Raw genomic sequence first — 24,669 nt, forward strand, 5'->3', positions numbered from 1 at the left:
AAGCCATATCATCTGAATCCTTCTCCCAACACCAAATTTTCTAATTATGTAGACTGGGGAGGTCTTTGCAACACATCCTTTGATCCTGCAGTCCTTATGGCCTCAGTCTCCATTAGTCCCTGCACAACACCCACATCCACCCCCTGCCCATGAACTTAACTTCACTCATCCTGCACTCACACTACATTCTCTGCAGTGTTCCTCTTCCCAGTCTGCTCCTCCCACCCTATGAGCCTGCTCCATGTCACTAACAGTTGTCAGTCACCCTTCCTCAACCCTCACTCTCACACCTCCCTGCCTCCTTCCCTCCCTTACCCAATACCCTCAACACAACCCCCTTATCCCGGTTGAGATGCAGTTCCCTTACAATGTTACCAGCCAGGACAATGTAACTGCAAAGATGTATGTGTGTATATGTGTACTGTTTAGGTCCGAAGGATGATTCTTCTCAAATACATTGTCTTTTTCTTGTGAACAATTATTTAGTGAGGTGTTATTGTCGCTCTGTAAATTATTGTATCATAACATGGACATTCCTGTATTGTAACAAAAAGAAGGGTAATACAGGGTGTCACAAAAGCCACCAACAAACTTTAGGAAGAGATACCTTACACAAAAAAAGAAAGGAGAAAAAGAAAAAAAAGTCAGTAAATAAGGGCTTTAAAGTGCGTATCTTAAGAGATAAGGACACTTGTTCATCTTCAACACTATGAAACGTATCTTAAGAGATATGGGTCCTTGTTTGTATGTGGCACTATGAAACACATCTATTCTACTGCAAGCTCTTTCTTTTCATATTTTGGGAAGGGACAGTATGGATCAAAACAAAAAAAGTCTGATGAACATGTGTTCTAAAATGCAAACCTTAGTGTTTCACACTAGTGATGATGAACAAGGGCTCATAGCTCTTAAAGTATGCATTTTAGACCCCATGTTTACTAGGCTTTTTCCTTGTTTTGGTCACTACTTCCTCCTCCAGAAATCTGGAAAGCAAAGACCTTGCAGTAGATGAGGTCTATTTCACAGTATCGAAAAAGAACAAGTGCTCATATCTTTTAAGGTATGCATTTTAGAGCCAATGTTTACTGACGTTTTTTACATATTTCTATCTAAGGAACCTGTTCTTAAAATTTGTCAGTATTTTTTATGGGAGACTTTGTATATGTCTAGTGATTTCATAAAAATAAATAAACAAATTGAAGAGCATGAAAGGGAAGCAGTGGTGGAGAAGGGAGTGAGGCAGGGTTGTAGCCTATCCCTGATGTTATTCAATCTGTATATTGAGCAAGCAGTAAAAGAAACAAGAGAAAAATTTGGAGTACAAATTAAAGTCTAAGGAGAAGAAATAAAAACTTTGAGGTTTGCCGATGACTTTTTAATTCTGTCAGAGACAGAAAGGACCTGGAAGAGCAGCTGAACAGAATGGACAGTGTCTTGAAAGGAGGATATAAGATGAACATCAACAAAAGCAAAACGAGGATAATGGAATGTAGTCGAATTAAATCAGGTGATGCTGCGGGAATTAGATTAGGAAATGAGACGCTTAAAGTAGTAAATGAGTTTTGCTATTTGGGGAGCAAAATAACCAATGATCGTCATAGTAGAGAGGATATAAAATGTATACTGGCAATGGCAAGGAAAGCGTTTCTGAAGAAGAGAAATTTGTTAACATCGAGTATAGATTTAAGTGTCAGGAAGTCGTTTCTGAAAATATTTGTATGGAGTGTAGCCATGTATGGAAGTGAAATGTGGATGATAAACAGAAGAGAATAGAAGCTTTTGAAATGTTGTGCTACAGAAGAATGCTGAAGATTAGATAGGTAGAGCATGTAACTAAAGTGGAGCTTCTGAATGGAATTGGGAAGAAGAGAAATTTGTGGTATAATCTGACTAGAAGAAGGAATTGGTTGTTGGTAGGACACATTCTGAGGCATCAAGGGATCACCAACTTAGTACTGTAAAGCAGGGCAGGGTGGGGTGGGGGGGGGGGGGGAATCATAGAGAGAGGGGAATACAGTAAGCTGATTGAGAAGGAGTAGCTTCCAGTAACTACTCGGAGATGAACAGGCTTGCACGGATAGATTAGCATGGAGAGTTGCATCAAACTAGTCTTTGGACTGAAGATCACAACAACAACAAATTAACAAAACAGTTTACTGTATCAGTCACTTATTTGTAAAATGTTTTGTTTATTATGTTTATGTTGACAAACAAACGAACGACTGATTCAGAAGTCATACACTCTGTATGTTGTTAGTAACAGCCTTCGTAGATTTTTCTACGTCATTGGGTTAACCCTTATTAAATAAAAAAGATTCTGAACATCTAATTCTTTTGTGATCTTACCATGTTTAGTAAGATAGTTACAAAAACATGGAGTAATTGCAAACAACAAAAACCATAACAGAAAATAGTGTTTTGTCTCTTATGATTTTTGCATAGTTTCTACTAAATTTATGACAAAATAATATGGCATAATGGTTGTGGAGCTTTGTGAAATATTAATAGACTTTATTCACATGAAATTGCCTAATACATGAAGTTAAATAAATCTTGTTTCAAGAAACAGGAAGAGCACTTTTATCAGTGTAAAGAGTATTAGATTATACACATGAACTTATGTCATCCTTATAGTAGCACAATCATTTTTTTCATAAAAAATTACCTGAAAGTCAGAAGACCATTCCTCAAGTTCTCTAAGGCGAAGTAGAAAGTCTACAAACCAAGGCCCAAGAGTAAGCATGGATGGATATGCCCGTTTTGTCCATGAGGCTGGTACTGTATCCATGAAGAGTGCCGCTTCCAAGTCTTCCATGTCACTTGTTATTGTTAGCTCACCCTGAAATTTCAAATTTTGCATGTTTAAACAGTGGATGTTATACAGTCAATCTTTGAATATACATACCATTGAACAAACTGAAGCTTATTCTGAAGGGACACAAACTACTACACATGAGTAGTGATACACAGTGTAAGTGCAAGGGAACAGCTTTTTAGGTGTCCAGTAGCCTTATTTTATTTGTTTTGTTATACAAATAATGTGGTTGTAAGGGAAGAGACTAGAATGTGGTTGTAAGGGAAGAGACTAGAATGTGTTTCACTTTATAACATATTTATGGACATAAAATTTCCCTAAAAATAACTCATTTTCTACTTCACAATACTTTTTTACTAGATAATTTGCCATAACATATTATGACAGCATGTTTAATTTTCATTTGCCCACATTTGTTTATTTAATTATGTAAGATATTTCCAGAAAATCTATCAGTTTTAAATAAAGTGGTTTTGCTGTCTGTACTACTTAGGTAATGTAGCAAACTTGAGTCTTAACACAAAGAAACATAAACACAGTTATATAAAATCACTTTTAGTTGCCAAAATAGTTACTTACACACAAAAGAAACGTGTTTTCTTTTTGACACACAATCAACATAAACATATTTCTTGACATCTTCAGTAAAATGTTTCTGGGTATGAGGCAGCATTATCATCATGCTATATATAAAACCACCATCCTGATGAAGGCCGAAATGTTGGCTTTATAAATGTCACAATACCTTCACATACGAAGAAGTGTTTTATTGAGGTTGGCAATGACCACTGGTTCCTATGCTTGCATATTAAATGACACTTTGAAAATCATGCAAATATGTGTGATGAAACTGCCCAGAGATTAGCCAACAGCTACATGGTAATAACAATGAACAAGAATTTACTTAAACATTTATTACAAAATTTCTTGTGACTTTAAATACATATATTTTATCTTTTTAAAAATTATGTTTCATCACTATTTCTTCCATCACTTTCTGTTTAATTCTATTTGATGATTTTTCTTTCATGTTGAAGCTTTCTTCTTATTGTCATCTTTTAGAGCTTTCTTTATTTTCTGTTTTGTCTATGCTGCTGAAGTGGTTTCTTTTTCAGGAGTTATTCGTGGTTTAGTAGCATTGTTCATGTTGTTCATACAGTATATGCTGCTATACCCTGTTGGCTTTTACGAAAATCTCTGCAATTTGGCAAGGATGAAGAAGTCTACATATGCCACATATAGTTTCTTATGTGACTGAGTCTAGGCATATGATTAATGTATGGGCTTGAATTGTACATGAGTGGCTGATAGTTCCACAGATTTCTCCTAATATGTCTTGCAGATGCTTTCTACTAGGATGTTATTCAGAGCACTATTTAAGAACTGCTACAGGATGTACCCCTCGAAATAAGAGTAAGCCAGCAGTTTATGAGTGAGAGAGCTCCAGCCAATTGCAACTATGTTGACTGAGATTCACTAAGACAATACATTGTTCTCCAGCTGGAGTGTCATGGAAGCCTGCAGAAGCATTAGACATTATTCATGGGTGTTTGAAAGTACGAGGCAGTCCATGGTTTGGTGAACTTAACATGTTTCTGTGGTCTCCTACAATGCTGTCAACCTGCAATGCAGCACCGACATGTGGTTCATCACTCCAGCTCCACAGGCGCACTGGCCAGAGTCCGTTGAACTGTGCCTGACCTGCTGGAAGCAGGGTAGTTCATGAAGAGGGTGCACACAATAGCAGCAGAGGCCACCACATCTACAGACCTTTCGCTGCATCCCCTGTGCCACTTTCGTCAGCCAAAACTAGCCCACATCACAAGGCCAATGGATATTCGGTAGTCATCTACAATGTGGCTATAACTGCCTTCAACCAGTGAGTAGCAAGCAGTTCCATCTTTGCCGGCAGAGTTAGAAGATCGCCAGCACCATGCCGCAGCCCGGACCCCATGTCACCCCTGCTACCCAGGACCACCATGCATCACGACCTGCTCCTCTGACAGTGGACTCCACTGCTGGAACTCCTTTTATGGCTTGAAGATAATCTCTTTTGTTTGCAAGAGAACTTTTCAGAATACAGTCTCACACAGAGTGTTACTTGTTTTGTTTTACAAGATTTTTAAGTTGCCACAGAAGTCATTCCTTTATTTTCAAGAAGGACTTTTCTATTTGTTTTGAACTGCTAATGGACTGCAGAAATTATATTTATGAATTGTGTCAATAAACTGATTTTTGAGTGTAATCAACTGACTTACTGGAAATGCCCAAGTTGGAATACTTCAAAGTGCATATCTCTTTAAAGCCAAGAGAGAACAATTTCATTATTTGCTATCTGTTTCTGACCTGAACATTTTGAAAAACATTCTTTTGTTAATAACTCAAAATGGATATATGATTACATCAAATTGTTTCATCTTTTGGGAATGAAGAATCCAAACCAAAAGTATTTCTGTTATACCTTGTGAATATGTTGTTCACTTACAAAATTACAAATCTAATGATATTAAAAGTAATTTTGTATTATTTCCATATCTTTTTGAACAATGATTGACATTATATAAAAGTCAAACAAATATATGTTGTAAGATACATCGATTGGGAACACCAAGAGAAATGCATGCTTGAACATAAATGCAGATGATACCCAAGCCTGCTGGTTACACTGTTGTATTTGATTGTGAATGGTATCAATGCAATGTCCTCAATACATTGCAAGCTTTCATGGTCAGAATAGTGTTCTGTGCAGATGTGAGTGCATTATGTTGGAGCTCAGTGCATATGAATGTGGGCAAACTGTTGGTGCTCATATGAGGTGCCAGGAGAAATAACCAATTTTTATGAAACTAAAGAAAAAGTGATTTTAGTGTTTTAACTGTGATTACATCAATATGTAAGAATATACAATACTTTTTATTTCATACAGTGGACATGTTGAGTTGTAGAAATTGAGTTGTTGGTGTCCAAAGTGTTTCCAGATTGATGTAATTTCCCAAAATACAGTCAAACATCACTTTGTAAGGGGAAATAAACCGGTAATTCAAGCATGACAGACGCAATAATCGCTTGACAATGACAACTAAACAAAATTCTGGTTATGATAATAGAAGGATAGCAATCATATGACGTGCATTTAGTTGTAGGACAGGTGATTGAAGATCTTCACAATACCAGGATGGAAGATCTTAATCAAGCTTTGCAAACCTTTATATTTTAGCCTGGGAATTGGAAGGAGATCTAGAATACAGAACAGAATTGTTGAAGTTAGTTTAAAGTGAACATAAGATAACTGTAAAGCTATTGTGTATTGGGCAAGTAAGGAATTCTGAAGTTAAGCATAACATTATATGCAGATATGGGCAGTTCAAACAGCCCAGCAGTTGGTTGACATTGTCATGGGGTCCTTATGATACTCCTCTGCATTCCTCCATGATAAAAGCATTTGATATTTCAACAGATGGCAGTGACTGGGTTCAGATGATATTATCTTAACAGGCTGAGTTCCAAAAGGGATTTTGCAGCATTCCTTAATTAACACTGTCCATAGTCAAAGGAGATGACTTGCATCTGAATGCTTCTATCATTCCCTCAAAATCTTCTGTTGTTTCCATGGCCACACACAGGGAATGTAATTCTGATCTTCTTCTGGCCACTAATTTGATTAAGAGTTGCATAATAAATTAATGGGAAAACAGTGATATTTTTATTTTGACATCATCAGAATCACAAAATACAGGTTATCTCAGGAGGAATGGTCAATTTTCAGGGATATGACAGGAATTATCATTCGAATTAAAAAAGTCTAATACCTAAACGGATACCTTAAGAGCTACGAGCACTTACTACTGTGAAACACATCTCTTCTATGCCAAAGTGCTCATAGCTCTTAAAATATGCATTTTAGAGCCCATGTTTACTGCACTTACTTGCTTTAAATGATTATTCATGTCATATCTCTGAATATCAAGCATTCCTCCTGGGACATCTTGCATAGAGCTTTTCAATGTTCTCATCCAAGGCATAAGTGAAAAAGTGAAAAAGGAATGGCTTCACTTCATTTCTGCCCCTTTTTGCAATGCACTTGCCTCTTTTTGCAATGCATCCAGCATAAACATAAAAAAAGGTTTCATATGTTGTAAGAACATGGATAACGAATGAATACATCAAAAGTTTCCACTTAAAGTAAATGTCACTGGTTGCTATAATTGGCAGGGATACATTTTTTGCAATGTCTATGCAGGTAGCTACCTTCTTTTTCTTTTTCCTTGCCTCCAATTTACTTGCTCTGCCCCCTCATGGCTGGATGAGTCACCACTGAATTCCCTGTTTCTTTCCCCTTACAGCAAAACTTTGAATACTAATATCTTTAGACTTTGTAACGCCGAAAATGCATATCCTCCTATTTCCATCTATTGTACTGCAAATTTGTTTCCTTATTTTGTTACCTGAAGATATAACATTTCGGTGTCTTTATATATTGTAATTGTTTTGCTATTTGTATGCCGATGTATAATTGGTTTGTTTTGTAAATATTGTTTGTATTTTTACGCTGGGTCTTGCCTAGGTGGTGGTGGTGGTGGTGTGTTGGGGCTTATGGGCGCTCAACATCGAGGTCATCAGCGCCCTGACACACATTAAAAGGAACGAATGTGGACAGACCTAAGAAAACTAAAGCACACACTCAAACAAAGCAGGAAAAGAAGGAAAATGCTACCTAAGAAAGTAAAACCTGAGGAAAGGGGAAACATAGCAACAAGAATGTCACAGGAAATTGTTATTGGCTGGCCACTTACACAAAATATGGGCGAGCTTGTCACACAGTGAGCAAATTAAAATCCTCTCCCTAAAATCTTTGTAAAAACATTTGACAGGGCACAGAACTTTAAAACTTTAACCACACTCGCCCGACTGTTGCCTAAAAGAGATGGCAGGTCCGCTGGCAAGTCAGCCACGACCCGCTGGTCAGAAAATAAAACGCAATCCAATAAAACGTGGCGCACAGTGACCTGGACGCCGCAAGCACCACACATTGGAGGGTCCTCTCGCCGGAGCAGGAAGCCATGCATCATAGGGCTGTGGCCTATTCGAAGCCGAGTGAGGAGAACCTCGTCCCATCGATGGGGCTGAAAGGAAGTACACCACACACGCGTTGTGGGCTTGACTATACGGAGCTTATTGTCAGTCACTTCCAGCCACTCATCCTCCCACCGACGCATGACCCGTGAGCTCAACAGCGAGGTGAGTGTGTGCAAGGGGATAGCACACTGAGATTCTTGTGGGGCGAGATGCGCCTCCTTGGCTGCCAGATCTGCACTTTCATTCCCAGCAATGCCAACATGCCCCGGAACCCAGCAGAAAGCTACAACCTTCCCCAGTCACTGTAGTCGGAGGAGGGCATCCTGGATGGTCTGGACAATTTTGTCTGCCGGATACAAATGTTGCAATGAGTAAAGGGCACTGAGTGAATCAGAACAGACCAGAAATTTAGGAGAGGAAGAATGTCTCATGTGCTCCAGTGCCCGCAAGATCGCAAACAATTCTGCATCAAAGACAGTAAAAGTCTGAGGCAGTCAGACCTTGAGGACACGATATGGAAAAACAACTGAGCAACCAACAGAATCCCTCTGTTTCGACCCATCCGTAAAAACAGCTACATAGTCGTGGTGCTCAGATAAAATGGCAGAAAATGCTGCATTAAAAACGGTGGCAGGAGTGCAATCTCTCTTGTACTGCAACAAATCTCAAATCACTCCGGGCCTCTTCAGTAACCACGGTGGCAGGCGGTTAAAACCCAGGATTTGGGGTTGTACAGACTCCACACCGAGGGACTCTAGTACACGTTGCACACGGATCCCAAATGACAATGTAGCCCGGGGGCGGCGGGAAAAAAGGTGGTCCAGAGGTGGATGGGCAACAAGACAGTGAGCAGGTGAGCTGGGAGCTGCAAGAAACTTACAAGCCTGGTGCACCAGCAGGAGCTGCCGCCGGATGGTAACTGGCGGTTCGCCAGACTCTTCTGTGCTTTGTGATTCATGTCTTCATACAGCACAGATTTATAAAAAGCAACAAATATCAAGGTAAGAATTGACAAATCAAAAGCTTCATATCAGTATTTTTGTGTGTAAAAAGAAGACAGTATCAAGGACTGCAGCAATATGTATAAAGTACTCAGTTGTTTTAAATGTAATTCTTTCTAAATGCAACTGTGAGCAGCAAGTCTTAGTTGTCAAGATTAATATGAAGTTGCCTCACTTTACCCTTACAATTCGCCTCCATTCCACCATTTGGATCACGATGCTAACAGGGCTTAAAAATGCATGAATTATTTATTCAGTGCTGGAAATTAACTCTGCTTCATCAGCAAAGAATTAGTTGTCAGCCTGTACTTCCAGTTCTGCAGTTCTCATTCTGCTGCTCTGAATGGATTTTAAGTGGAATGCGATCTGATACTATTATCAGCCACATCACTGTGAACCACATATACCTTATAACTTCTGGGATTCAGAAATGATGTAAATAAAAAGGCAATAGGAGCATTCTCTCTCCATGAACCAAATTGCCATTTGGGACTCAAAGTGGACAGATAACTGAAAACTGAGTTTTTCGTCATCATATATGGGGTCTGCAAACATATTTTCCAAGAAATCAAGTAAAGAGACTTTTACAACTGCCACTAGTGTACCTGTAAGGTAAATACTTGCCAATGAAAGCTGAGCAACCAAGGCATCTACCAAGGAGGACCTGTGTTTGATTGCTAATGTATTTTGTAATTTTCTATTTCATATTTATTTTTCTCCAAGTTGAAATTGGTGGGAATAGGAGGGCCAAAAAAGATAAATAAACCAATGAGGACTGGTGATAAGAAAGGCGAATATATTTCTCAGACAACCAGGATTAGTTAAGAATTAAAATTTTAAACAAGATCATTTTACAATTCCTCTTTTACTGATTTTGTTAGATATCTTCACATTCCTTCAAACAACTAGAAGAATAGTAAATATATAAAAACATTCAAAGCAAATACACTGGCACCGACAAAAATATTTAATGAAGGTGATCTTTGAGCAACTACATCATTTCTTCTGAGGATTTACCAGCCTGAAAAATCAATGCTGAAAGCTGATGAAAAAAATGCTACAAGCTGTTACTGGATACATGCAGCTGTGCAATTCCCAGTGGGTTTCCTGACACAAACTGCAATAATGGAGCCTTGTTTAAAGACATGTGAAGATATGTAACAAAGTCAGTAAAAGAGTGGTTACAAAATGATCAACATGAAAATCTTAATTCTTCACTAATCCAGTCAATTTGAGAAATGTATTTATCTACTTTATTTTTATTTATTATAGAGTTATTCACCTTATTATCCCTCCTATTGCGACCATTTCAATACAGTGATAGAGGGGGTGGGGGGGTGGGGGGGGGGGGGGGGGGGGGGAGAGAGAGAGAGAGAGAGAGAGAGAGAGAGAGAGAGACAGCAGAATGAATGTACATATCAAACACAGGTCCTCTGCTCCCCAGCTAAGCAACCTGGTCACTCACCAGGCACTGCTTTTGATGATAGGCATTAACCTTATGGACACGAAGCCATCAATCGTAAAATTTCTTTCTTTGGAAAATAAATGTTTGCGGGCCCCGTATACGATGATGAAAAATAGAGTCTCAAAATTTGGGGGGTGGAGTTAGTGGACTAAAATATCTTGACAGTCATTCATTTTAGAAGTGACTGCCAAACATGAGCCAAATTGGTTGGAATGTCTAAAGCCTTCTCTTTGTTAAGGATGTGATTTTCCTCCAAGTTGCTACAACACACAAAAGCATTTGAATCATTACAAAGAAAATTCACGAACAGTCCTCATTTATGTCAGATGTAATATTTTCAAATGCTGCTTTACATTGATAATGCATATATTTTATTCTTTGCTGTTATGCTTTCAGCACTGTGGTATGGCATCAATTTTTTCAAAATAAAATCAGTTGTCGACAGTCAAACTGAAATATCTTATTGCACTTGTCTGGTTTTGACAAATTAATTCGTCATCTTCAGAGGATTGCAAAATTTAGGAAAATATAGATCATTAAAACATGGCCAAACAGTATGCACAACCTGTGATATGTCATGGCATTATGCTTCACTGACAAAGATACTGAGGTCTGATTGTCCATCTCATAAACTGATATTAAGTTTTTTGTAATGCACTTCTTGCACTTAACATACATGTATGGCCATGTTCTAAAGATTTATATTTTTCTGAATTTTACACACTTCCAAAGATGATTGATTAATCTGCCAAAACCAGTTGAGCACAATAAAATATACTTCTTGTGAATATCCGGTATATAATGGAAAGAACAGTGACAGATCTACAGTTCTTCGTGACTTTTCTGTTTTCCTTCTTGTGAATTGAAACACTTACAGCATTTTCCAATTTTTCACACATGCATCAAGCCTAGGGAAAACTATGCTATTACATCGATATGTCGTGTGGAGAACCAAAGTGTTTAGGATCTTTGGTAGTGTTAATTCTGCCGCATGGAGCGTGGGCAGAGAGAGACTGGCGGGAGTAATGCAGTGGAGCAGGTGTGGTGTGTTGTGCGATTCTCCCGCAGGTTGCGCGCTTTCAGGGTTTGGCAGCATGTAATTGCGCTCGACTTCTTATGATAGTTTCTGACTCGGTGTCGCGGACGGGAAGCATTAGCCTGCGCACATCAAGAGCCCCTTTCGCCTGGTGATAGTGTCGAGAAGAAGGCGTGCCAACATCCAGCTTCTGCAACAACGACGGCCGACAATGAGTGACTGTCGCCACCTCCTCGATCGATGGCTTCAAACCTTCAATCAACCAACAAGGAAGACTGGAAGCACGTAAAGTTTTAGAACTGTATGACAGACCTCAGTTTTTAAAACTGTTGCATCACAAAAATACAGCAACTTAGCATGAACCTTTGTTGCTCATTGTCCCAATTGCATTACCAAGCAGGGTCCCTTCCTTTTCTGAAATGAACCCGAGTGGCATTGAAATTCAAACGCCAGCATTAAAGTAATATCATTCCATTTCACTGCTTTAATTTCAAAGTTCAGTTAAAGTATTCATAGCTGGCCACAATATTTAGATTACGCAAGCAGAAATTAAGAGTGAGAGTTTTGTTGCCATATTTTAGCTTAACTGTGACTACAGCTCGGCTTGGTATGTACTAAATGTTACTATTGTTAATTGTTCAGAATCATTTAATTCAAGTTCAAAGTTAAATCTCTTATTTCTAAATTGCGTAGATTCATGTAGCTTTTGCAGTGATTGTTGAGGTAGCCCAAGACTAACCTTATTTTATTGAATTTCGTACTGCTTCAGAAACAAAGTTCACTATTAATTTCAGTCACTAAATTAACTTTAAATTTTCCAGTTCTATTAATTCTTTTGCTAAATTAAGTCAGAGTGTAGTGAAATTTATTACTTCTGACAAACATTCAGTTTTCACACGACACGTGTCAACCTTCAGTTGCCACGCTTTTAGTACTAATTATATGTGCAATAACCTTTCTTTTTCAGTTATTATAGTAGTTGTCCATAGGACTGGCGACCATAATTTTCTCCAAACCTCAAATATATAATTAACGCCAATTAATTGTTAACATAACGACTTTCTTTATTAACTTTACCTTTTATCAAAATTAATTTCCACCAATTTCATTTGCATTTTTCCTTTCATTCAGATGTAACCCTTTCCTCCCTCTTTACCGATGGATTAACTTCGGTGACGATTGCTTTTCCCAAATTTCCATTAGGTACACACGGTTAAATTTTTCACTGTCATTGAGGTCGATAAGTGAGGGGGAGCTTACACGTGGCGACCTGGTGACAGGACAATCTTCAGATTTGAGGTTGTTCTGGACACGAATTTTGTATTGTGCAAATCTCGTAACAAAGTACTGGTTACGAACAGGCTGTTACGTCAGTGAGAATAAGTATTGGGAGTAATCCTAATTATATTAGAGATTTGGCATTTATATTGAAAATTATTAAAATGAGTGAAGGCAACAATTACCAAAATTTGGTAGACTTGGATACGGAACAATCGGTCGAACAATGGGAAACACGCACCGCGGTACCCATTGTTCAGGAGCAGGCGGCTAGCATGAAAGACGCGACCGCCGAAACGCAACAAAGAGTAGATATGGAATTCCAAACGTTAGAAAATGTTTTGGAATCGGAAGTGATGGTCAAATCTGAACCCCTTGATGATGAATACAGAGGGACAATTAAAGAGGCACCCGCTACGGAAGTAAATCCACTGGTTTCCGGGAATTTAGCTGATTTATTGAATGTTTTGATTAACGAAAACAAGGCTCAGTCTAGCAAGATAGAAACTCAACCGGCAGAAATTAAAGCTCAGGCTGCCAAGCAAGAAGCTCAGTCTGCCAAGCTAGAAGCTCAGTCTGAAAAAATTGAACGGAAGCTAGAAAATCAGATAAAGCTATTAATGTTGTTAACAACAATGTTGGAGTTGTTAACACAAAAGTTGATAAAATCAAAGAAGATATTGTTGTGATTAATACCAAAATCGGTAATCTTAAAGAGGAAATGATAGGCGTTCAGGCGGAAATTGCGAGCCTAAATACTCGTTTTTATTCCAAAATTAGCAGAATCGAGAAAAGTGTAGGAGAAGTAGTTGCTCCGATCATCAAGAATAAGGTGATGGAACAAATTCAATTAGTGAAAAAAAAAGGATCAAAAGAAGGTGGAAACTTTAAAGGCTTTAGTATCCGAAGTGGATACCAAAGTGAGGAAGCAGGCTAATACCTGCGAAGAGAAAAAGAGGAAAGTGGAAACGCTTGCGACAACCACTTGCCAAGTAATTACGAGAGTTTCGGAATTAGAAAAGAAACTTGACGAAAAACAGCTATGTGCCAATCTGTGCACATAGTTCAGAATTGTTGATGAAAGAGAAGCGGTTTGACCCCTTGAAAAAAGGCAGTATATACGCGACGGATTTTATTAAAAATTGTGAAAGAGTTTTACCCAGATCATGGACTAATGAGAGAAAAATTAATGCCATTATTGACGTGTTGGCTGGTGATGCCAAGCGTTGGGGCTTAAACCTCAACATCACGAACCTGACTTTTGACGAGTTTAAAAATTTGTTTCTGGCTGAATACTGGTCAGAGCAAAAACAACAAAGTGTCTGGCGCGAATTTGTCGTATCGAGGCCTTTCGATGTGAATTTGCGCGGCTCGATGAAGGAGTTTTGTGAGGGCTGGATCCGCAAGTTGGAATATTTGCATGATCACCGCATGGAATCCGAAATAGTCTGGGAACTTTACAAGAAGCTTCCAGATGATGCAATACGCTACGTAGGAAGCAATTACAGGACAATCAATGATTTTCTGGAAAGAGTTGAGGACGAGGACAGTTGGCGCAATAATCGCGACAGTGGTAGAGGCCGTGATAACAACATCAGGTACCACAGCAACCACAACAATGATAACTATGGGAATAATGCATACCGCAATCTTGGCAGCAATAACAATAGTGGTTCGGGCCGTAATGACAATCGGTACAATGCAAATAATAACAGGAATGACGGAAACCAGTATCATACTAGCGTGATACGGGCTTCGCAGAATAGTAATAACGCCAGAGGGTGTGGTCAGCCGCCTGAGCAGCATCCGGGCAGCGTATCTGCTGGGACGAGACAGGGAAACCACTAACCGCGCCGGTGAGGGGCTGACCGGGCGTGGAGAAATTTTGGCGGCCCAATAACAGTAGAAAATCAAGGTGTCGTCGTTATGAAAATTCCGTATGGAATAATCAACGGCGGGAGAGTGTGCCAGTGTTAGGAGAAAGGAGTGCGCCCACAAGTAGTAGATCAGCTGTAGACACGACAGCAGAAAATATATTCACTGTCAGTCAGAACAATTTAAGTACTGTTCCGGAAATCGATTATAAAGTGGCAGCTGTAACACCCACAGCGGAACTGGAGATTGAGTTTAAGAATGATTCGCAATTGTTGAGAGAAGATCAGATGTCGGATAACACGTCCGTCATCGAGCGAGGGGATGCAGAGAGGGATGAGGTCTGGTTAAGGCAGTTCGGTCGCTTATACGACGAACTAAGAGATCATAGGGGCCTGTACGGGAGAAGTGTTTATGGGGAGCGCGGGCAGGATTTTCCATGTCTCGTCCCACAGGAAGGTAGTGTTTGTGAAGTGATAGGAAGTTCTGGCCCTAACCGGCAGACTTTACCAGAAATAGTTGATGTTAATGGGGAGCACGAGCAAGATTTGTCATGTTTTGTCCCGCAGGAGTTGGATGTTGAAGTAGTAACGGAAAGTTCTGGCCCTAACTGGCAGACCTTACCAAAAGTTATAGTGGTAGAAGTAGCCGACCCATCCAACGCAAAACTCCAGTTTAAACATTGTGAGAGTATTAAGGAAAAAGATTACGAAAATTTTAGTGACAGCCAGACACGATTGGTAGAAAAGCACGTAGATTACAGCATGTATGAGGTTAGAGCTGACGTTATACGGTCGAACGGTAGCAGTGTGGGTTGCGCAGATCCAGAGGTAGTAATTGCAGATACTACTGGGCACATTCCTCTGGGTAGATTGGCAGATGAGATCAATCTGACCAAAGAGGAATCAACGAAGGTGACAATTAGTGAATTTATGGCAAAGCAACACTCACTAGCTGACGAGTTCGAAAACCAATGTGCACTCCGTGTGCATACTGGGGGGGAGTCATTCCAGATGTGGAAAGGGTCCTTCCGGATGCCATGAAGGGTACAGGGTGCACCCATCTGCAGGTGGTCGCTCATGTCGGCACCAATGATGTGTGTCGCTATGGATCGGAGGAAATCCTCTCTGGCTTCCGGCGGCTATCTGATTTGGTGAAGACTGCCAGTCTCGCTAGCGGGATGAAAGCAGAGCTCACCATCTGCAGCATCGTCGACAGGACTGACTGCGGACCTTTGGTACAGAGCCGAGTGGAGGGTGTGAATCAGAGACTGAGACGGTTCTGCGACCGTGTGGGCTGCAGATTCCTCGACTTCCGCCATAGGGTGGAGGGGTTTCGGGTTCTGCTGGATAGGTCAGGAGTCCACTACACGCAACAAGCGGCTACATGGGTAACAGGGGTTGTGTGGGCGGTTTTTTAGGTTAGATGGCCTCGGGCAAGTACAGAAAGGGCAGCAGCCTCAAAGGGTGCGGGGCAAAGTCAGGACATGTGGGGACCAAGCAGCAATCGGTATTGTAATTGTAAACTGTCGAACCTGCATTGGTAAAGTACCAGAACTTCAAGCGCTGATAGAAAGCACCGAAGCTGAAATTGTTATCGGTACAGAAAGCTGGCTGAAGCCAGAGATAAATTCTGCCGAAATTTTTACAAAGGCACAGAGGGTGTTTAGAAAGGATAGATTGCATGCAACCGGTGGTGGCGTGTTTGTCGCTGTTAGTAACAGTTTATCCTGTAGTGAAGTAGAAGTGGATAGTTCCTGTGAACTACTATGGGTGGAAGTTACACTCAACAACCGAGCTAGGTTAATAGTTGGCTCCTTTTACCGACCTCCCGACTCAGCAGCTTTAGTGGCAGAACAACTGAGAGAAAATTTGGAATACATTTCACATAAATTTTCTCAGCATGTTATAGTCTTAGGTGGAGATTTCAATTTACCAGATATAGACTGGGACACTCAAATGTTTAGGATGGGTGGTAGGGACAGAGCATCGAGTGACATTATACTGAGTGCACTATCCGAAAATTACCTCGAGCAATTAAACAGAGAACCGACTCATGGAGATAACATCTTGGACCTACTGATAACAAACAGACCCGAACTTTTCGACTCTGTAAGTGCAGAACAGGGAATCAGTGATCACAAGGCCATTGCAGCATCCCTGAATATGGAAGTTAATAAGAATATAAAAAAAAGGAGGAAGGTTTATCTATTTAGCAAGAGTAATAGAAGGCAGATTTCAGACTACCTAACAGATCAAAACGAAAATTTCTGTTCTGACACTGACAATGTTGAGTTTTTATGGAAAAAGCTCAAGGCAATCGTAAAATGCGTTTTACACAGGCACGTGCCGAGTAAAACTGTGAGGGATGGGAAAACCCCACCGTGGTTCAACAACAAAGTTAGGAAACTACTGCGAAAGCAAAGAGAGCTTCACTCCAAGTGTAAACGCAGCCAAAACCTCTCAGACAAACAGAAGCTAAATGATGTCAAAATTAGCGTAAGGAGGGCTATGCGTGAAGCGTTCAGTGAATTCGAAAGTAAAATTCTATGTACCGAGTTGACAGAAAATCCTAGGAAGTTCTGGTCTTACGTTAAATCAGTAAGTGGCTCGAAACAGCATATCCAGACACTCCGGGATGATGATGGCACTGAAACAGAGGATGACATGTGTAAAGCTGAAATACTAGGCATTGAAACAGAGGATGACACGTGTAAAGCTGAAATACTAAACACCTTTTTCCAAAGCTGTTTCACAGAGGAAGACCACACTGCAGTTCCTTCTCTAAATCCTCGCACAAACGAAAAAATGGCTGACATCGAAATAAGTATCCAAAGAATAGAAAAGAAACTGGAATCACTCAACAGAGGAAAGTCCACTGGACCTGACGGGATACCAATTCGATTCTACTAGATCTATATACCTATAGACCTATATCTCTGACGTCGATCTGTTGTAGAATTTTAGAACATGTTTTTTGCTCGCGTATCATGTCATTTTTGGAAACCCAGAATCTACACTGTAGGAATCAACATGGATTCCGGAAACAGCGATCGTGTGAGACCCAACTCGCTTTATTTGTTCATGAGACCCAGAAAATATTAGATACAGGCTCCCAGGTAGATGCTATTCTCGACTTCCGGAAGGCGTTCGATACAGTTCTGCACTGTCGCCTGATAAACAAAGTAAGAGCCTACGGAATTTCAGACCAGCTGTGTGGCTGGATTGAAGAGTTTTTAGCAAACAGAACACAGCATGTTGTTATCAATGGGGAGACGTCTACAGACGTTAAAGTAACCTCTGGCGTGCCACAAGGGAGTGTTATGGGACCATTGCTTTTCACAAGATATATAAATGACCTAGTAGATAGTGTCGGAAGTTCCATGCGGCTTTTCGGCGGATGATGCTGTAGTATACAGAGAAGTTGCAGCATTAGAAAATTGTAGCGAAATGCAGGAAGATCTGCAGTGGATAGGCACTTGGTGCAGGGAGTGGCAACTAACCCTTAACATAGACAAATGTAATGTATTGCGAGTACATAGAAAGAAGGATCCTTTATTGTATGATTATATGATAGTGGAACTAACACTGGTAGCAGTTACTTCTGTAAAATATCTGGGAGTATGCGTGCGGAACGATTTGAAGTGGAATGATCATATAAAATTAATTGTTGGTAAGGCGGGTGCCAGGTTGAGATTCATTGGGAGAGTCCTTAGAAAATGTAGTCCATCAACAAAGGAGGTGGCTTACAAAACACTCGTTCGACCTATACTTGAGTATTGCTCATCAGTGTGGTATCTGTACCTGATCGGGTTGATGGAGGAGATAGAGAAGATCCAAAGAAGAGCGGAGCATTTCGTCACAGGGTTATTTGGTAACCGTGATAGCGTTACGGAGATGTTTAGCAAACTCAAGTGGCAGGCTCTGCAAGAGGGGCGCTCTGCATCGCGGTGTAGCTTGCTCGCCAGGTTCCGAGAGGGTGCGTTTCTGGATGAGGTATCGAATATATTGCTTCCCCCTACTTATACCTTCCGAGGAGATCACGAATGTAAAATCAGAGAGATTAGAGTGCGTACGGAGGCTTTCAGACAGTTGTTCTTCCTGCGAACCATACGCGACTGGAACAGAAAAGGGAGGTCATGACCGTGGCACGTAAAGTGCCCTCCGCCACACACTGCCAGGTGGCTTGTGGAATATTGATGTAGATGTAGATGTAGATGTAGATGAAAAGGTTTCGGTATTGGAGGCAAAGCTACAGACTAAGCCTCAGGATAAACGTGTTGAAATTAAAACTGTATGTGAACAGAGGCTGAAAAAGCCGCCAGATAAGCCGGATTTAAGACCAAAGCCGGATGGTTTTTTCTGGAATGACCTGGATATAGACGAGGATTTACTGTGGGAAAATAAAGAAATAGTCGAGGACAAGTGTAGACAGATAGTAGTGTCTGTTAATATGCACGACCTACAACTAAACGTGTTGATTGACACCGGTGCAGAACTGAGTGCTGTATCTGGGAAAATATTTGAGTTACTGAAAGACAGACCTGGCATCGTAGTTATGCCAGTAACAGGAGTGAAAATTATCGGTGCTACTGGGCAGGCCAGTAAACCGGTCACAAAACAGATTTTTGTCAACTTCGAGATATGTGGGGCACGATTTGAACAAGAGTTTGTCGTCATGCCAGACTTAACTACGGAAGTAATTATCGGGTTATATTGGCTATTAAAGTACCGTGCAGTGATTGATTGCGAAAGCAAAACTTTGACATGTACGTCACAAGATAAAACAATATTCGTTAGTTTTGACGAGGCAGGAGACGGTGTGCATAGGCAATACCAGCCTATACAGATTGTTAACTGGCTGGATGCTATTGACGTAGGTATGAATTTAAACTACTGTAATGTGAGGAATCTCGGAATTGACAATAGTGTAGAAAGTGAATTGGAAAGTATTGGTGTGAAAAAAGATCGTTTGCAAGAAATAATGAAGGTAAAAGCCGATGCTCGCATACGTCGTCATGACGCTAAAGCGCGTTTGACTGAGTTTGCAATCGGAGACTTAGTACTTGTGAAAGCTCATGAGAAATCGAGCGAGATAGACAATGAAATCTCTAAATTTAAGTTTGTTTATAATGGAACATAGAAAGTCATTGGTATACCTCACAAAAATGCTTATTGCGTAGAGTATTCAAGCTCTGGAAAACTATTAGGTATACGGAACATTGTAGACTTGAAATTTTACCAACCTAGGATTGATTAATACCACAGAATGGGTAATGTGCACAGTATGTAAATATAGGGTGTAATATTTAACGATTTGCTAGATTGCCAAGCTTTTACCTGACTAAGAGGACATTAAAGAAGTTGTAATTAATAAGTAATTAATTTTGACTAAATGATTTAAGAGTAACTGATTATTAATCAATTGAAAAATCCAAGCTGCTAGTTTAAGTTTTCAGCTGAGTCACAGTAGATTAAGGAATATAAATATGATTTTGTAACTAGCTGTAAGATTTCATAAATATGTGATTTACTAGTCATTGCCGATATACTTAGACGCTGTTTTAAGTTTCAGGCTAGTACATGCGTGTGATGATGGACAGTGTTGAGTTATCCACTGTGATAGTATTAATGGACTCCTTGAGATTACTCAGGAGTGAGTTTTTCCAAAAGAATTCAGTGAAACAGACGTTCTGGAAATGACGTTACACAGGCGAGTGAGATCAAGCGTGCCGCACAGGCGGGCGCAACAATACTGGCGAGGCGGAGCCGCTGGCGGCTCTTGTGCCGCTCTCGGTATTCCTTGTACTTGCGGATACAGAAGGCAGAGTTGTTTTTCTTCCCGGACAGCTGGTGTGAAAGAATTCTGCTGTCTGTCCATTAGGTACACGCAGTTTAATTTTTCACTGTCACTGAGGTCAATAAATGAGGGGGAGGTCACAACTTGCTTGCTTTTCTTCCCAGTTTTAGCCTCTCAAGGGATCAAGGGATGTGTGTGATCAGCCTGACTTGAGCTGTAATGATAAAAAAAAAAAAAAAGAAACAAGGTAGCTGAAGTGCAGCATTTCAAGAGGCTACACACTGAAGATTTATGTCATATACAAGGAAACAAAAACAACATCCACTAAGTCACATTGCCAACAGGAGTGTATGCTGAATGATTGTGACAGACTGCCTAGAAGATTGTGACAAAAAATAAGGAGACGTCAGCTGGAAAAGTCACTGCAGAAATGAATGTCACATTTGCAAAGGCTGTGAGCACCAAATAAACATGAAGCGAGCTCCATTAGCAGGGAATTGCAGGGCGAGCTGGAATTCCAAAACCTTTCATCACTCATGCAAATGCCTATAACAAGAAAACATGGTGCCTAAGCCATAAAACCTGGGTTATAGAGCAATGGAAGAAAGTAATTTGGTCAGATGAGCCTTGTTTCATACTGCTTCCAACATCTAGCCGAGTTTATGCCCCAAGAGTGAGATGTGGCGAAGGTTCAGTGATGATCTGGCCAGCCATATCATGATATTCCATGGGTCTCATGATTACTCTATGATGTCATTTTAGTGCCACGGATTACATGATCAGGTCCATCGCATGGTAAGATGTTTGTTCACCAATGGTGAAGCTGCTTTATAAGACAGGGTCCCTGCTGACAAAGCTCTCATTGTCCAGGACTGGCTTTCTAAGTACAAGGATGAATTGTTGCATCTCCCCACCCAACAGTCACCAGATCTCAATATTATTGAGCCTTTGTGGTCTACTTTGGAGAAAAGGATGTGTGATTGCTGACCACCTCCATCATCATTATCTGAACTTTCTACTATTGTGCAGGAAGAATGGTGTAAGATTACCAAGAAAGCCAAACAGGATCTGTATTTAGCCATTCTGGGACAAATGGAAGTTGTTTTGAATGTCAACAGGTTTTCTACATTGTATGAGGCATGGTACTGTGTTGCATTTTCGATGTTCCCACATTTTTGTTCACTCCTTGTGCATATTTTTGGTTGTTGGTGTGAAATGTAATCTAATCCCAGAATTCATCTAGATGAATGTGATAAACCCCAGTGCGACCTCAGTAGCCAGAGACAGTGGTCATGTGTGTGTGAGTTGTGTGTGTGTGTGTGTGTGTGTGTGTGTGTGTGTGTGTGTGTGTGTGTGTGTGTGTCTGCTTTAGAAGAAGGGCTTTTGTCTGAAAGCTCACAAGTTTGACAGTCTTTTTCATGTAACTGACTGTGATTCAACATCTCCTATATTTGTATTTGGTGAGTAGCAATCTTCCTTTTCATAATATTATCATGAACCTCATAAAATTATACTTAAATTGTCTGTTAGAACCAAAACTTTATAGCCTAAGATTTTACCAAGACAGCACTAAAATTACCAGTCTGAAACAGTACTATGCAGCCATAGCAGTGGGTTTCAGAATTAGTCATTCTCTTTCTGCATTAAGAAAAGTGTTGTCATTTGTCAAGATCAAGGATGTGTAAACTATTGGCTACAGTAGTTTTTCAGACTTGACTAAACTTTCACTTTTTTTTCTCTTCCAGAACATGAAATAGTGTGTTCTTTTTCTTGGTGGTATACTGGGGTCCACAGCTAAAGCACAGAAGAGCACGTATACTATAACATGTTCTTCATGGCCTGCTACAACAGTTCAGTTATGCAGAGAAATCCACTACAGGTCAATCATCTGAAGAACAAAAGGCATTGGCTGGGAGACCCTGACTGAGGTAATTCACTTGCATGGTGGAAGTCTTTTTATTTGACACCACTCTGATGAGTACGCATTGATGAAAATTAGATGACATGATGAGGACAATATAAACAACCAGTCACTGAGTGAATAAAATCTCTGACCCAGCCAGGAATCAAACCCAGGACCCCAGGATTTAGAGGCAGTGTGTGTGTGTGTTGGGGTTTATGGGCGCTCAACATCGAGGTCATCAGCGCCCTGACACACAGTAAAAGGAACGAATGTGGAGAGACCTAATAAAACTGAAAAACACACTCAGAGCAGGAAAAGAGGGAAAATACGACCTGAGAAGGTAAAACCTAAGGTAAGGGATAACATAGCGACAAGAATGACATAGGAAACCGTCAGTGTCTGGCCACTTACATAAAATATGGGCGAGCTTGGCACACAGGAAACAAGTTAAAATCCCCTCCCTAAAATCTTTGTAAAAACATTCGACATGGCACAGAACTTTAAAACTTTAACCACATTCGTCCGAGTGTTGCCTAAAAGAGTTGGCAGGTCCGCTGGCAAGGCAGCCGCGGCCCGCTGGTCAGAAAATAAAACGCAATCCAATAAAACGTGGCGCACAGTGACCTGGACGCCGCAAGCACCACACAGTGGAGGGTCCTCCCGCCGGAGCAGGAAGCCATGCGTCATAGGGCTGTGGCCTATTCGAAGCCGAGTGAGGAGAACCTCGTCCCGTCGATGGGGCTGAAAGGAAGTACACCACACACGCGTTGTGGGCTTGACTAGACGGAGCTTATTGTCAGTCACGTCCAGCCACTCGTCCTCCCACCGACACATGACTCGGGAGCTCAACAGCGAGGTGAGTGCGTGCAAGGGGATAGCACACTGAGATACGTGTGGATCAAGACACGCTTCCTTGGCTGCGAGATCTGCCCCTTCATTCCCAGCAATGCCAACATGCCCCGGAACCCAGCAGAAAGCTACAACCTTCCCCAGTCGCTGTAGTCGGAGGAGGGCATCCTGGATGGTCTGGACTACTGTAACTGCCGGATACAAATGGTGCAATGATTGAAGGGCACTGAGGGAATCGGAACAGACAAGAAATTTAGGAGAGGAAGAATGTCTCATCTCCTCCAGCGCCCGCAAGATCGCAGACAATTCTGCATCAAAGACCGTGAAAGGCGGAGGCAGTCGGACCTTAAGGACACGATCCGGAAAAACAACGGAGCAGCCAACGGAATCCCCTTGTTTCGACCCATCCGTAAAAACCGCTACATAGTCGTGGTGCTCAGATAAAACAGCAGAAAATGCTGCATGAAAAACGGTGGCAGGAGTGCAACCCCTCTTGTACTGCAATAAATCTAAAATCACTCTGGGAGTGAAGCTAACCACTAGACCACAAGCTGTATATGATGATGTGGCAATCGAGTTGTTCTGGGGAAAAAGAGAACTCTGAATGAGAATTGGCCTTTGATGCTGGCCAAGTATGAAAGAGCCATCATTATATTACACTGATGAGGAAGGAGAAGTGTTCCAAGGGAATTGGTGATTGATTGGAGTGTGGTATTTGTCCAGTCCACGGACTGGTGTTTTAGACCACTCCATTTCAGCACAACCATTTTAGAAATTCACAAGAATTTTACAATATACACTGTCCATTCATATTAATGTAACCACCTGTCAAAAGCCTGACTAATGACCTTTTGCAAACACAGAACACTGCAAGACATGGAAGAAGACTGTCAATGAGGTTCTGGAAGGTACTGACAAGGATATGGAGTCATGCCAAATTCAGTGCTGTGGCCAGCTGCACTAGATTTCTCGGTTGAGGATCCATGGTGCAAACAGCCCAATCGAGGGTGGTCTCACAGACTCTCAATTGGGTTTAAACCCAGATAGTTTGTTAGCCAGGGGAGTACAGTAAACTCATCCTGGAGTTCTTCAAAGCATGCACATATACTACGAGCTGTGTGACATACTGCTGGTAGATGACGAAACATTGTGCTGGTGAAAAATGAGTTGCATGTGGTGGTGGACATGGTCTCCAATGATAGACACATAGTTGTGTTGATCCACTGTGCCTTCTAAATGATGAGATCACCCATAAAAAGTCATGAAAACATTCCCCAGGCCATAACCCTCTGACAATTGTTGCAGGGTGTTTGCTTTCAGATGTTTCATACTGTAAACACTAGCCGCCATCAATCTGATGGAGCCTAAAATGTGATTCATCTTAAAAGGCCACCTGTTGCCACTCAGTGGATGTCTAGTTGCAGTACTGGTGTGCAAATGTCAGCCTTCATCGCCAACGAACATCAGTCAGCATGGGTGCATGAACCAGGCACCTGCTGCAGATGCCCAAACACAGCAATATTTGCTGAACAGCCAGTGAGGGGACACTGTTTGTAGCCCCATGGTTCATTTGGG

General features: G+C 40.9%; 1 protein-coding gene across 1 annotated transcript in view; it reads right to left on the reverse strand.

The window, feature by feature from the left end:
* The window catches only part of LOC124620004 (dynein beta chain, ciliary-like), a 588,564-nt gene that overhangs the window by 42,119 nt on the left and 521,776 nt on the right, over positions 1-24,669 (reverse strand). Inside the window, exon 31 of the mRNA XM_047146668.1 lies at positions 2,666-2,839. Within this exon, the coding sequence (XP_047002624.1) occupies positions 2,666-2,839 (174 nt within the window). The remainder of the gene's footprint in view (positions 1-2,665; positions 2,840-24,669) is intronic.

Source organism: Schistocerca americana, chromosome 6 (genome assembly GCF_021461395.2).
Source record: "Schistocerca americana isolate TAMUIC-IGC-003095 chromosome 6, iqSchAmer2.1, whole genome shotgun sequence".
Classification (NCBI taxonomy): domain Eukaryota; kingdom Metazoa; phylum Arthropoda; class Insecta; order Orthoptera; family Acrididae; genus Schistocerca; species Schistocerca americana.